The 14,877-nt window shown below is 38.8% G+C and overlaps 1 protein-coding gene across 1 annotated transcript in view; it reads left to right on the top strand.

The window, feature by feature from the left end:
* The window catches only part of Rrp45 (exosome complex component Rrp45), a 127,522-nt gene that overhangs the window by 69,587 nt on the left and 43,058 nt on the right, over nucleotides 1–14,877 (top strand). The window contains exon 6 of the mRNA XM_067144212.2: nucleotides 6,121–6,293. Within this exon, the coding sequence (XP_067000313.2) occupies nucleotides 6,121–6,293 (173 nt within the window). The remainder of the gene's footprint in view (nucleotides 1–6,120; nucleotides 6,294–14,877) is intronic.

The following is a 14,877-nucleotide window of genomic DNA, read 5'->3' as shown; positions in this document are numbered from 1 at the left end:
TCTTTGTCCATTTTCAGTATAAGTTGATGAAGAACTTGCATTGGTTGGATTGTAATCAGTATTATCGTCACAACTGTCACTGTCATGATCGCTACTTGAACTGGAATCAAACGTGTTGTCTCTTTTACGACTGCTGAACATTCGCATCAGCTACGCCCAAACCCTGTATATTCGAGCCTGCAGTACTTATTCCAGGTAATTTCCTTCACTTACGAATTCCCCTTTGGCAGAACCTACTTCACTAATATCACAATTCTCCCCACTAAATTCCAACATTTCATTTACCATGACCCGTAAATAATCTTCCTCTAAGAGTGGGGGCCAGTAATTCGTTATAGATATTTTAGCGGAAAAAATGTAAGAATAAGGATCGAATAGAACCCTGTTCTCAGCAGTTTGGACGGAAATCATAAAATATGACTGTATTACGGATGCGTGCGATAACTCGCAATAAACACACACTCCGGTCGGGAAGGAAGAACTCAAGACTGGGGATAATAAATCAGGTCACAGTTCTAATATGTCATCAGAGAGGTCTGTTCAGTGTCATAATCTCTAGAAATCCCTTCAGCAGCAATATTATTACATACAAGGGACGATTAGGGGATGAACTAAAGCTTCAGCGTGGAGCTATTAGGCCTTAGGTCGTTCTTGCCCGGACGTCAGTTGCGTTCTTTATGTTGCAACTCATGAATGACACATTGGTATTGGGAGAACATAGTTGAAAAAAATCACATCGGAGGGCAGACTCATCCGGAATACGATGCTGAAAAGGAAATAAACCTCTGTAGGCAGGCAACTGAGAAAAAAATATAATTTGAATCGGCGGATATATCCGCGTTCCCCACCGAGCAAGCGACTTGTAGCCGCGGATCTCGATGCATCACCCACCCAATGGGTTAATTTCACCAACGTGTCTAATATAATCAGAAAGAATGCCTTCCCAAAGCTTACATGCAACACATGTCAAACTTGCTGTTGATGATGATGCTTGTTGTTTAAAGGGGCCGAATATCGAGGTCATCGGCCCCTAATGGTACAAAATGAAATAACAACAAAAAGTTCAAAATCATCCACTGACCAAAATAAAATTTAAAATGTCATGAAGAATGAATGGATGGACATGAACCCAAAGAAAACAACAACCAAGAAACAAGCAAACAAAAAACAGTGGATTCGACTCAAAAAAAGATCATAAATAATAGTATTACTGACCAAGGGACCACTTATAAAGCACAACCCTGAATCGAGGATGCTTTATGTCTAAAGGGGTCCAAAATCCAGGTCAACAGCCCCTCAGAATGGTACATGTCGCGAGTAAAGTACAACCATGGTATTTGTCATGTTGGGGTACTAATCAAAAGTAGCGAAGACTCACGGTGTTCCACACAAGATAGTACTACTCACAAGTATCGTACTTCGTACAGGTAATGCAGACCTATGGTGTCTCTCACACAATGGCGCCACTCATAGCCAATGCAAACCGATGAGGTTCCTCACCTAGGTGTACTAGTCACGGGTGCCGGTATTCCCGTAGTGTTCCTCACATAGTGGGTACTAATCACAGGCAATGCAGACCCACGGTGTCGCTCATATAGTGGTACAACTCACAGGCAACGCCCAGACCCACGGTGTTGCTCACATGGGTACGACTCACGGGTACTGGTAAACCCATACTGATTCACCCCCCTGTTGCTACTAGACACAAACCTATTTCGTACCTATTATAGTGGTACAACACGCAAGTAAAGGTAATAATCAAAAGTAGTTTCATGGTTCTAAGAAAATCATCCCTTGGTCGCCCCTTTTAGTCGCCTCTCACGACAGGCAAGGGATACCGTGGGTGTATTTTTCGTCTGCGTCCCCCACCCACAGGGGTAGAGAGAGAGAAAAAAGAAGAAGAAAGAAGGGATCCGTCACTTCGAAAAATAAAGTAACGTGCGAAGAAAGGCAAGGGCCACAAAGGGTGTGAAAGACTCCCTAGGCCTCGAATGCTCTAATACCGTCGGGGTCGGAAAAGAACAAGAGTTGACCAAGGGAGGTCGGACATAATAGACAAGAGTGAGGAGACTGGCACAAGTAAGTAAGTGGAAGCAATGCCAAGACTCAGCTAAGGACCCCGTGGTCGCCAATCCACACTCCCAAGTTGAGAGTCCCTTGGGCCCGTTTTAGTCGCCTCTTACGACAGGCAGGGGATACCGCGGGTGTACTCTACATGTGCGTCCCCCCACCCGCAGGGGGTAGTGTGTTTAGTCCGCGAGAGGTATTTTATTTCCCTCAAGTCCGCTGGCAAGCCCCTATCCGCCAGCGTAGTAGGTTCGTGGTGTCAAACCTACTGGCCTGTAATTTTCAGCTTCATGTCTATCACCCCTTCCTTTATACACATGGGCTACTATAGCAACTCTCCATTGATTTGGTATAGCTCCTTCAACCAAACAATAATCAAATAATATCCCAATCCATTGTCTTTAGTATATCCCCAGAAATCTTATCAATTCCAGCCGCTTTTCTAGTTATCAACTTTTGTATCTTATTGTAAATATCGTTGTTATCATATGTAAATTTTAATACTTCTTTTGCATTACTCACCTCCTCTATCTGGACATTTTCCTTGTAACGAACAATCTTTACATACTACTGACTGAATACTTCTGCCTTTTGAAAGTCCTCACATACACACTCGTACAGAATCAATGTCCATTGTTGCTGTCCGTATTTGAAACGGAAGTTCCTTTTGAACTATTGAAAAAGCATTGAAAAACAAATATATATATATTTAAAGAGGTAGTTTAACACTTCTTGCAAACAATCTTTCAGCAAAGTTAAATATGAACGGCCATGGCCGCTTCCTTCCCATTCCTAGGCCTTTCCTGTTTCGTCGTCGCCATAAGACCTATCTGTGTCAGTGCGATGTAAAGCAAGTAGCAAAAAAAAAAAAAAAAAAAAAAAAAATTAAATAGTTCACTTGTAAAGTGATGTGTATTGATTTGGTGGACCAAAACCTAACATTGTTTTTTATTTTTAACTGTATCAATACAGATCTACACGGTGAAGTTTGTAAATTGTTCTAAGGTGTTATAAAGCCGTTGTATCCTGTCCTGAAGCAAGTTGGCCCACAACTGTTGTAACTGGTCCTTTATATCCTGGATACTGGTACTGGGATGGAGTTGATGTCTAAGCTGGTCGCACACGTTCTATCGGAGACAGATCTCGGGATCTTGTTAGTTCACGGGAGTTCCTACACATCACTCAGACAGTCCATAGAGACACGTTCCGTGTGTGGACAAGCATTTTCCACTTGAAAAATCATACCACGGTACTGTTGCATAAGAAGTAACACATGAGGACTCAGGATGTCAGTGACGTACTGTTGTCCCCTCAAAGTTCCCTCAGTTAATGTCAGCTGTGACCTGAAGTCATATCCAATGGCTCCCCACACCATGATGCCTGGAGTAACACTGCTGTGCCTCTCCAAAACAATGGAAAAAGGGGATCCTCCCCAGGCTACCACCATACTCACAGACGATGGTCATCCAGGATAGTGCAGAACTGCAATTCTTCGCTGAACACAATGCGATGCCATTCACCAGTCTCCGACCAATCGTGCGGGATGGCACAGAATGTTGCAGAGAGCTCATTACTTGTTTCACGGATGGCAGGCGCAGGTCTGAAGGGGTTACAATGTGCTATGTGCACAATACGCCGATTCTTCCTTGTGGTGGACTGGAACCTTGACGACGTGTATGCCTGCGCTCATGTTCCCATGCATATCCAATACCATTTAAAGATAAAAACTTCATTGTTCCGTATTGAAATTATTGATGTTAAAAATTAAATGATTGAAAAGGAGGTTCAACCTATTCAATACTTAAAAGAAAGAAATGCAGTAATCACATTCCTATTTAAATGGGACCGGTTTCGACCTTAGTCCAGGTCATCATCAGCCGTAAAAACATGTACAATGTTTATGAATATAGGGAGGTCAGTTTCACACTTTGATAGGCACAAAGACACGACACCACATTCTGTCATACACAAAGTCACAATACTATCAACTAATATACGAAGATCAAAAATAACTTGAAGTCGCAGACGAATAGATTTGTAGTAGAAAGCCGCCAGCTCTTGGTGATCAGCGCGGCACATTCAAGGTCATGCGCTGCGGTCGGACGCCAAAGTAGAGTGGAGAATGTTTTGAAGGTCTAGAATTTGTCACGGTTGCGGGAAGTTAAGTACGTATATAAATATACGACGCAAATCAGTATAATTGAATGAGTACTTGTACTCGTGCTAAGTTCTTGGAAAACAGTTGACTTGAAAAAACAATTGTAGAGAGAAGAAAAAATGTAGTAAAAAGCGCAATATCGGAAAACAAATGAAAACTTATATGCACAGTGCGCTATTTTTTAAATGAAAAAATTTTTAGGTTATGATTGAAGTAGTCGAAGTTGGCGCAAGACAAGAGTTAAAATTTGAAAGAGGAGAACCGAAATGAAGGTCGTGGTTTTTTTTTTGTTTTTTTTGTTTTTTTTTTTTTTTTTAGTTAAATAGAGAAGTAAAAATAAATTAAACGAGGAAGATTGATAGTGAAATAAGAGAAAGAATAAAAGAAATTGAAGTTAGATGGTAATGAGGAAGGATAAGATAGGGAAAAAAAGGAGGGGTAGTTTAGGGTGGGTTAGGAGGGTGGGTTATTGGAGGTAGAAAATGTGGCCACTGTCACATCTGAATTCGCCAAAAATCTGGATGTTGCATTATTCGTCCAGCGGGACAAATGGAGACCCACAATGAGGCCTCTTTCAAACTCTGTCAGGTGCTGATAACGCTGTCTCACACAAGCATGTGGTATCTCTTTGTCCTTCACAGTGATCAGTCGACATATGGCATGTTCACTCCTCTTATATACCCTGCCAGGCCTGATAACAACACTAAACATGAAAAAAACTAATCCACTTTGGTAGCCGTTCTGCATCGCACAGAGAATTGCAACTCTTATCATTTACATACCTGCCAGTGGTGTGTACATGTACGAAATTACATTGACAACCGGCCATTTCCTCTGGGTACTATTTTTTTTTGTCAGGCAGTGTACTTTTGTTTCTTTACAAATTTTGTTTATTCTCTTCCATACTTCCTTAGTTTCATTTTCTTTGCAATAGCTATTTAATAATTGTACCGCTTTGGCCTGCCATGTTTTTCTATGTTTCACTCATTAAATCTTTGTACTACTTCCTTTGTACTCCTTCCTTATTTTACAGAAATCTATCCTTTGCTCCTGAGATCCCACATTTCTGTATTTACATTTTATGGCCTTCATTGGAACACACTAGCCAACTTTATACAAAGAATTTTTCAGTTTCCTGTCAGCCCAGTACTTCTTCATTCTCTCTGATCTTATCCTTCTTTCTTCATCGGAAATCATCCTTCCTATTGTCTGTTTGTTGATTCTGATTTGCAGTCTGGTTTGTTTGTCTGTGAGTTTCTTGATTAATGAAAGGGAATAGCTTTTATGTGTAAATTTTGAGCATAATTGCTTGAATGCTAAATGTTTATGCCAATATATGTGTCTGGCAGTTGTGGACACTTTTGATTAATGTGAAGGTTAAGCTTCAATCATACATAATTTTCAATACTGGTAGTGCATTAGTAATTGAAGGGTCGGGGGAAAAAACCAGGCAAGTCACGTTTTCATCGAAATTGAGATATTGTTACAGTCCGCTTCAGAGTGATCATGCGCATCTATTGAGAGGTCGGAAATGGAAAAAAAAATCAGGCAAGTCAGGAGAAATTAGCACTCAAAGTTTCGCTGTTAGGGGAAAGAAATAGGGAATTCAAGCACAAAAGTTGCTTTTTCTCAAGTTGTACAAATATTGACTCTCCTGCTTTTTTCCCCTGACCCTTCAATTGTAGTAGCACAGAAAGAAAAAAAAATTATAACAACACTTAAAATTACTTTAAAAACATTATAAAATATAATCATAACGGGAGCTTTATGGCATTACAGTGTTTGTGACAGTAAACATGGTACCCACCATTGTCTGGCAGAGGTTGTAATAAGAATATATATTCAGACCGGAACAAGTTTGTGACTATCAATCGTATGTCTGTATAATGTTTCAGATTGGCTGGAAAAGATGTTGGTTTCATGGATTGTATTCGTTCAGGCAAGCTTTTATCTCTCAGCCATGAACGATTCAGTGTTCAGCTGGACAGCAGAGGTCTCAAAGAGGCAGCTAAGAACTTGGTCCATCGGAGAAGGAAGTTTGATGATGATCTGGAGACAGAAGAAAGAGGTTCGTACTGTTTAAATTACTATATAGTATTGTCTTCATTAAGCAGGTTTTCTGACCTTTGAATATACAGTAGAACCCCTATTTAGCGTTTTTTACAGGGACCTGATATTTTTAACCTTAAATGAGGGTTAACCTCAGTAGAAAGCACACCTTTTCCACGGATCTTTGCCTGTATTGACATAAATTGTACTATAATACATTATTTACACAGTGATAGCAATACAACAAGGAGATATCTACCCTACACACTGTACTGTAGTTACAACTTGGTACTGTTTGTGCCGAAGATTACTCTTGTGTTAAACCGCCCCTGCTGTCTAAGCAAGCGACCTGTATTGCACTATAACTAGCTTTGGCTCAGAGTGTTCTTTGAAATTAAATAAATAAATGCTTGGGTATGCCCTAACAAATCTGTTCCTTTGCACTGTCAGATAACAGACCTTTGCTATTTTCTGAATACAACTGAATAATTCCGGAAGTCACGTACATAAGGAAATATGGTTGGTAGATGATGGATCCTTATACATACATCTTCATTGTACACTGTTATGCCTTTTAGCATTCAGTCTGCAAGCCTCTGCAAATTAACTAAGTGCTTCCATAATCCTCCATTTTGTTATTTTATTAAGTTTGTTTATTTATTTATTTATTTATTTATTTATTTATTTATTTATTTATTTATTTATTTATTTATTTATTTATTTATTTATTTATTTATTTATTTATTTATTTATTTATTTATTTATTTATTTATTTATTTATTTATAATTAATTGATGGTAGAATGAGTTCTTGGTTCAGGGTACTTACAGGGGTTAGACAAGGCTGTAATCTTTCACCTTTGCTGTTCGTAGTTTACATGGATCATCTGCAGTTATTATATTAATAAAACCACCTTTTCAATACACAATAGTCCTTTATATTTAGGATAAAACCATTTATAGAAATTAAAAGTAGGACATGTTTCGCTCAGTCTTAGTTAGCATCATCAGCTAAAGATAACTTAATCCATGGTGGGTCAGGGCCCTGATCCCGGTGTATATAACGAAAAAACGTCTAATATTACATTGGTAAAATACAAAGAAGTAACAGACATGAAAGTGAAGAAAGTAGCAAGAATGATTGCTGGTACAAACAGGTGAGAACAATGGCAGTAGGCTACTCGGAATGAGGATATAAAGGCTAATTTAGGAATGAACTCGATGGATGAAGCTGTGCGCATAAACCGGCTTCGGTGGTGGGGTCATGTGAGGCGAATGGAGGAGGATAGGTTACCTAGGAGAATAATGGACTCTGTTATGGAGGGTAAGAGAAGTAGAGGTAGACCAAGACGACGATGCTTATACTCCGTTTCTAATGATTTAAAGATAAGAGCTATAGAACTAAATGAGGCCACAACACTAGTTGCAAATCGTGGATTGTGGCGACGTTGAGTAAATTCGCAGAGGCTTGCAGACTGAACGCTGAAAAGCATAACAGTCTATAATGATAATGTATGTATGTATGTATGTATGTATGTATGTATGTTTGTTGTTGCTTTAACTTAGAAAGTTATATCGCGACATTCATGATTATACATAAAGGATTAATTACATTGATTACATAGAGTTACAGTTGCAAAAATAACAATAGTACATACTGATCAGATACTGATTACATATCATTGAATAGATTTGTTTGTCTAAAAAACTTAATGATGTTTTTACACTGAGTATCTTTGTTCAAGATATCACATACACTATTATTCTGGTTTAAATTACACAATTGTCTTTGTTGATCGTGTATATAGCATTCTAGTAAAATGTGGTCAACTGTTTTTCTTTTTTGACAGGTGTCACATATTGGTGGAGGTTTCTTAGAGGAGATATGTGCAGGAGTCAGTTTGATAGGCCTATACATATTCTAGTAATGAGCACTTGTTCTCGACGCTGAAGGAATGAAACATCAAATTTATCTGTAGATCCATGTCTGATATCATGGAGTCTTATGGGTTGTTCCCGTGTCCACTCAGTTAACCATTATTTTCGGATCTTTATAGTAAGAAAATGAGCAACATTGGTGTGAAGAATTAGAAAGTTTGGATCATGTATAGGAAGACGAGTTGCTTATTTAGCTGATGTGTCAGTTTGTTCATTGCCTTTTATTCCCTTATATGAGGGAATCCATATTATGGTAACTTGCTGTCCTTTATTTTTCACAGTATTATACGTCTGCAGTATGCCTTGGGCTAGTGTATTTGAGGATGGTGCATTTTGAATGAGTTTTACTGTTGATAAAGAATCACTATAGATTAAAAAGGTTCTTTTTTTGGGGAACTCTTTATGGATTCCATAGCTTTTAGGATAGCATACAGTTCACATGTGAATATGGAACATGTAGCTGGTAGTGCATACTTCATTGTGTGATCGGGGTGGACAACAGCGCAGCCGTTACCATATTCAGTTTTTGAGCCATCAATGTATATAGGAGTGTGTCTGGGCAGACTTTCACACTTTTCAGATAGCATTTGTTTAAATACGGTACTGTCTGTTGTTTCTTTATTGAATTCACTTAAATCTAATATTATTGATGGTGGTTCAGCTTTCCATGAAGGGAATGTGATGTCTTTTAGTTCTTGAAGCAATCAAAGGAACTGAAGAATTAATTTCCTGTAAGTATTGTGTAAACCTAATGTGGAAGGGTATATGTCTCTTTTGTTGCAAGGAATAGCGTAGAGGCTGATAGCGTGGGAAAACATCAGCATGTGCTCTGAAGTGAGGAGAGGCCGCTGTCTTTACTGCGTAGTTGATAGTCAGTTGTTTTCTGCGAGTCCGAAGCGGAGATTCATTAGCTTCCATTAATAATCTTGAGATCGGGCTAGTTTTGAATGCTCCCAAGGCAATCCTGAAAGACGTGTTTTGAATCGGGTCAAGCATTTTCAGTGAGAATGCTGTAGCTGAATTATATATAATAGAACCATAATCCAGTTTGGTGCGAATTATAGATTTGTAAGTGGTCATTAATACATGAAGATCTGCTCCCCAGTTGTTAGCTGCCAATGATTTGAGTACATTAATTTGATGTAGGCAATCATTTTTTCAATTTTTAGATTAGAGTTCCATGTTAATTTTCTGTCAAAGGTCATTCCTAGTATTTTTATTTCATTTACTATCTTAATTTTATTTCCCTTGAGGTACAATTCTGGGCAGTTTGGAAAATAAGATGCATTTAGTTTTGGTTGAAGCCTGCGTGTTTTCCCCATTTGGCAATATCTTCAAGAGAATTTTGTATAATTAGATGGATGTGTGACTGTAAATTAGGACAATCTTCACAAGAGCATAAAAATTCTTGTTCATAGTTGGCCTGCAAAATATAATCATGTCATCAGCAAAGAGGTAGGTCTTTACAGGAGGGTTAACGCATGACGTGATGCCATTTATAGCTACTAAGAACAGTGTTACTCTCAGAGCTGAGCCTTGTGGGACACCATTTTCTAAACTGACTTCTTGGGACAGGACACCATTAGCTCGAACTTGAATGTGCCGGACTTGCAGGAAGTTATAGATAAGACTGATCATATTTCCCTTTAAATTATATTGCAGTAGAGTTTTAATAACGTGAGTTTTCCACACCATATCATACGCTTAATGAATATCTAGGCAGACTGCAAGGAGATGTTGTCTGTAATGAAAGGCATCCAGGATTTCTGACTCTAATACAAAGGTGTCAGCTGTTGAGTGAAACTGTCGGAAGCCACACTGTTCTGCAGTGAAGAAATTCTGTTGTTCTAGAACCCATTTTAGTCTTTTATTTATTATTTTTTCCATTAGTGTGCACATAGTGCAGGTTAGAGCTATTGGTCAATAGTTATCTGGAAACATGTGGTCACAGCCAGACTTAGGTATTGGAATTACTATAGCTTTCCTCCAAGCAACTGGAAAGACTTTCTGTGATCAAATGAAATTAAATATTTCAGTGAGGAATAGTAGGTCTTCAGGAGGAAGTTCTTTCAAGAAGTCATATATAATATCATCAGGACCTGGGCTTGTACTTCGACAGCTACTGAGTTCAAGTAGTACTTCAGTAATACTGATATTATCAATGTAGCATTGGTCAGCACTTAGATTGATGTGTGACTGTAAATCAGGACAATCTTCACGAGAGGATAAAAATTCTTGTTCATAGTTGGAATCACTTGAAACTTTTGCAGAACTCTCTGCTGATGCATTTGCAATATCGTGATGTGTAGTTGTAACTGATCCAGTCGTTTTATTGAGGGCTATGATACGTGAGGGTTTTTTAAGCCCTCTTATTTTTCGTAGGTGTTCCCAAATTGTGTTTTGTGGGGTCTGATGAGAAAGAGATGACACATACGTCAGCCAAGATGCTCGTTTGCTCTCTTTTATGACTTTTCGGGCTGTAGCACGACTTTTTTGTAACAGTAATTTGTTTTGTAAAGTGGGATGGCGTTTATACTTGTAGAATGCTTGGCTTTTCTTTTTAATTGTATCTTTACAGGAATCATTCCACCAAGGAACTGATTTTCTGTAAGTTGTATTGTTGTTCCTTGGAACAGAATTTTCTGCGGCTTTAAGTATGATATTGGTGAATTCTCTTACGATATAGTCACTGTTGTAATTTGTAGGCAGGGTGCACCAGAACTTCTCACCCAATTTTCCTACATCTTCCGTGGTCAACTGAACCAATTTGATCCTCTTTTGAGGGCATTTATCACAAAATACACAACAGAGCTTGTGAAGTATTTGGACTTAATAATGAACCTATTTTTTGTTTTTCCTGTTTTAGGAAATTCAGCTAGATGGCACCTTTATTTTTTGTAGGTAATTTTTTGTAGATTTTTTGCTATGATGCCCAAATCAAGCAGTTGTAGAATACTGGTACAGTTAGGAGGGAAACATTCCACTGGGACATTCTCCTGAACGATTTGAGGTGGATGTACTCTACATCGATCCATAAGAAGAAGGATCTTCTTCTGTTTCTTTTTCATCTTAATGTCCAGTTTTGTCATTTTAGCTAAATCTATCGCCTTTGCCTTCAGCATATCGCCACTAATTGGTAGAGCTGCAGCCCGCTTTTGCTGGAACTATGTGAAAATTACTTTCTCGAAATCTACGTACCTTCCTTCTTGCTGATGGTTGCGCTTTGCTGATTTTGAACCCAGTTTTAAGAACTTATCCAAAGTAGCATTTCTTTTACTGATGACTGTTGCGTGGTATAAGCAATCTCTAATTCTGAAGCAATTTCAGTTTTTGTTTTGTGTGGATTAGCTTCCACTTCTCGTATAAATTTTACTTTTTCATCTAGGGTATAACTTTTCCTTTTTCTGATCTCCATGGCTGATCAAAAGCAACTGAATGACAAAACTACTGTTCAACAGCAAACACCAGATCAGCACCGTGGACATTTTACTTCTTCGTTGTTCCCACAAAAGAAATTCTCATATTCAAACAAACTTACTGTATTTTCTTTTGTTTCTGCACCGAAACTGCCCACTTTGCTTGTAATGTATCTTAATCTTTGGCAGCATTGTGAAGGTCAGAAATGACGAAGGGAGAGGAAGAGCGAGATAGAGAGCGAAGGGGACTCGCTCGGTTGGCCTTTGTTAAGCCACCAGTAAGTAAGGGTCAACAATGTCACTCGGCGAAACTCTTTGTGTACTGTTTCAGCACTGAAACCCGACCATTCTACTTCCGCCTGCGCCAACAAAGAGGAAACTTCCTAAATACAGTAGTTTATTTTTAAAAAGCACGTGCTCAATACAATTACGCAAAACTCAGTTATATTTCACTAACACTTAACCCCTCAAGCCAGGAAGATAATTCTGTTGCCAGAGCCTACTCGTGGTAATTTAAATGACCAAGCAGCAGCTATGTTACAGTACTTCAAATAAACATTTGTATCTCAACAACATTTGCATATACATAATCCAAATTTTGAGGAGATACACACAATAGACACTTTGTTACAAAAAAAAGTAAAAAAAAAAAAGAAGTTTAACTCGCCTAAAAGTTGGCTTCAGTGTGATAAACTTTGAAACACTCATCTACGCAGAGCCCAACGCTGCATTCCTTGCACTAGAATGGTGTTTCCTTCCATTTTCCAGTTTTTTTGCGTACACACCACACACCTTTTGTAAGGTTTAGCTTTCTTCTCTGTGGGAGGGAGCCTTTCAATGAAATGTCGAGCAGTAAGTCTCGGTGGAGGAGGTGTTTTGGAAGGTCTACCAGGTTCACGGAAATCTGCAGTCTTTCCATGGATTTCAATGAGTTCCTGCACTAACTGAATTCTGTAATCGAGGTGACTGATCTTTTTCACATTCCGGGATGCATTGTAGATGATAAGGGAATTGTAAATTGCTGTGTTTAATAATCGTCTGAAAGGTTTTATGTACTATTTTATGCAATGCTTCTTCTCTATAAGGTAGGGCTGCAGTTTCTGATCTTTGAGATCAACACCCCCCCATAAACTTATTATATTCTATGATGCCAGTTGGTTTCTCTATTTCCTTGCCCCGTTTCTCTGAGGTTTTCATTGAGCCATCGTGAAATATCGAAATGAAAGAAAGCTGTTCTTTGTCAAGCCATTTCAGAATCATGACACCCTGTGAATGATATGCTACAAGTTCACCTTTCTTTAATTTGTGTTCTTTTATTTCCTTTGGAACATCTTTCCTGTTGAGTCTAAGGGTACCAGCTACATTGACACTATTCCTCTTCAATACAAGACACAAATCTGGAGAATTATAGTAATTGTCCATCCAGAGAGTGTGCCCAATACCAAAGAGAGGTTCTAGCATTTTTACTACTAGTTTTGTTGTCTTCTGTGTTTCAGTGGACACTAAATCAGTTTGTATATCTGTTGTGACACCTGTGCATATAATGAATTGCCACAAGTACCCCATGGATGATTCCCAGACCTCATACCAAATTTGGCAGCCTTTAGAGGGATGTATGTTTTCATCCCAAGTCTGCCCTTCCATAAAATCAGTGATTCATCTGAGCAAATATTTTCATTCATGTTATAGAGTGAAGAGTATTTTTCGTTTAGGTGTGTGATGATAGGAGTTAGCTTAAACAACGTTTTGTTGCCTTCATAGTTTTGAAGTTGTGAATTATCAACAAAACGTAAAAATCTGGTTATCAGTTCAAACCTGTCCTGTGTCATTACATTGTAGAATATAGGCGTGTCAAGAATAGGATTTTTACTAAAATATGGTTTTATGGAAGGCTTCTGAATAATTCCCATGAGCATCTGTAATCCAAAATAAACATACAGTTCATCAATATCCATGTTTTTCCAGTCACGAACTCTGGACCGCGGTGTCAGGTCATCATTCTTTGAATTCCAAAAGTCATTGGCATAGCGATTCGGCTCGTCCGTAATTGTATGCAATATCTCATTATCGAAAAATAGTTTAAATGCTTCTGAAATGCACTGTACCTGGTTTACAACTCCACATGTTCCAGTAAATGGAATTTTCTGTGGGGTGTATGAATCATCCACTTTGTCCCATTTCCAGTCTTCTTGTGTACGTTGATGCTTCACTGGCAAGACACTTTCATTTTCAACATCATTGTCGTCGTCATTGTGTACAATTACGTCATTATTTTCACGGCTTTTTTCTGGCAGAAAATCTTCCATAACTTTCATCACTGTCAAACTCACTCCCACTATCAAATACTATAATATCACTATCACCCAGTTCATCTAAACCAGGCCATTCCAACTCGAGCACTTAGTGCTGGGGCGCACCAGCGCTGCACTCAGCAGCACCGTTCCCCTCCTTCCCCACCTACCCCAAGCAGTGGTCGCTGCATGTGTACGTAAGAGACAGTACATTCATTCACATTCTCTCTGTGTGTGTGTTATTCTATTCGATAGAACAGACAGCGGAGCAGTTGGTTTCTCCTTCGTTAAAAATGTCGTTTAATCCTTCATGGGTGGATTCATATTTTGTTCTCAATACTGAAGGGAAAGCTCAATGTTTAATTTGTCATGTCATTTTCAGCGTAAAGTCTTCAACCGTTCAACGACACTACCATGATATACATGTTTCCACCTATGATGACATTGTTGGCGCAGCAAGAACCGAACAAATTGCTAAGTTAAAATTGTAATTGCCAAGCTCTTCAGAGATATGTAATAACATACTCATTAGGAATTGTTTTACATGCAATTTAGGAGATTTGTTTTCGTTTTTGGTTTTGTATTATTAAGAACTGTTTAGAATTAGATTTAGATGGGCTGCTAAGAAAACACACCGGGCGAGTGGGCGGCGCGGTTAGGGGCGCTCATCTGTGAGCTTGCATCCAGGAGACAGTGGGTTCGAACCCCACTGTCGGCAGCGCTGAAGATCGTTTTCCTTGGTTTCCCATTTTCAAACCAGGAAAATGCTGGGACTGTTCCTTAATTAAGGCCACGGCCGCTTCCTTCCCATTCCTAGCCGTTTCCTATCCCATCATCGCCATAAGACCTATTGCAAAAAAACACAAAGATAATTATTTTAATTTTTTTATCTCCCTGTCCCACAGATACTTGAACCCAACACTTTAGAAGGCGCACTTCGAGCACGTTATGGGCTATTG

Source organism: Anabrus simplex, chromosome 3, assembly GCF_040414725.1.
Source record: "Anabrus simplex isolate iqAnaSimp1 chromosome 3, ASM4041472v1, whole genome shotgun sequence".
Classification (NCBI taxonomy): domain Eukaryota; kingdom Metazoa; phylum Arthropoda; class Insecta; order Orthoptera; family Tettigoniidae; genus Anabrus; species Anabrus simplex.
The sequence above is the reverse complement of the archived record's forward strand: the minus strand, read 5'-3'. Positions and strand labels throughout refer to the sequence as shown.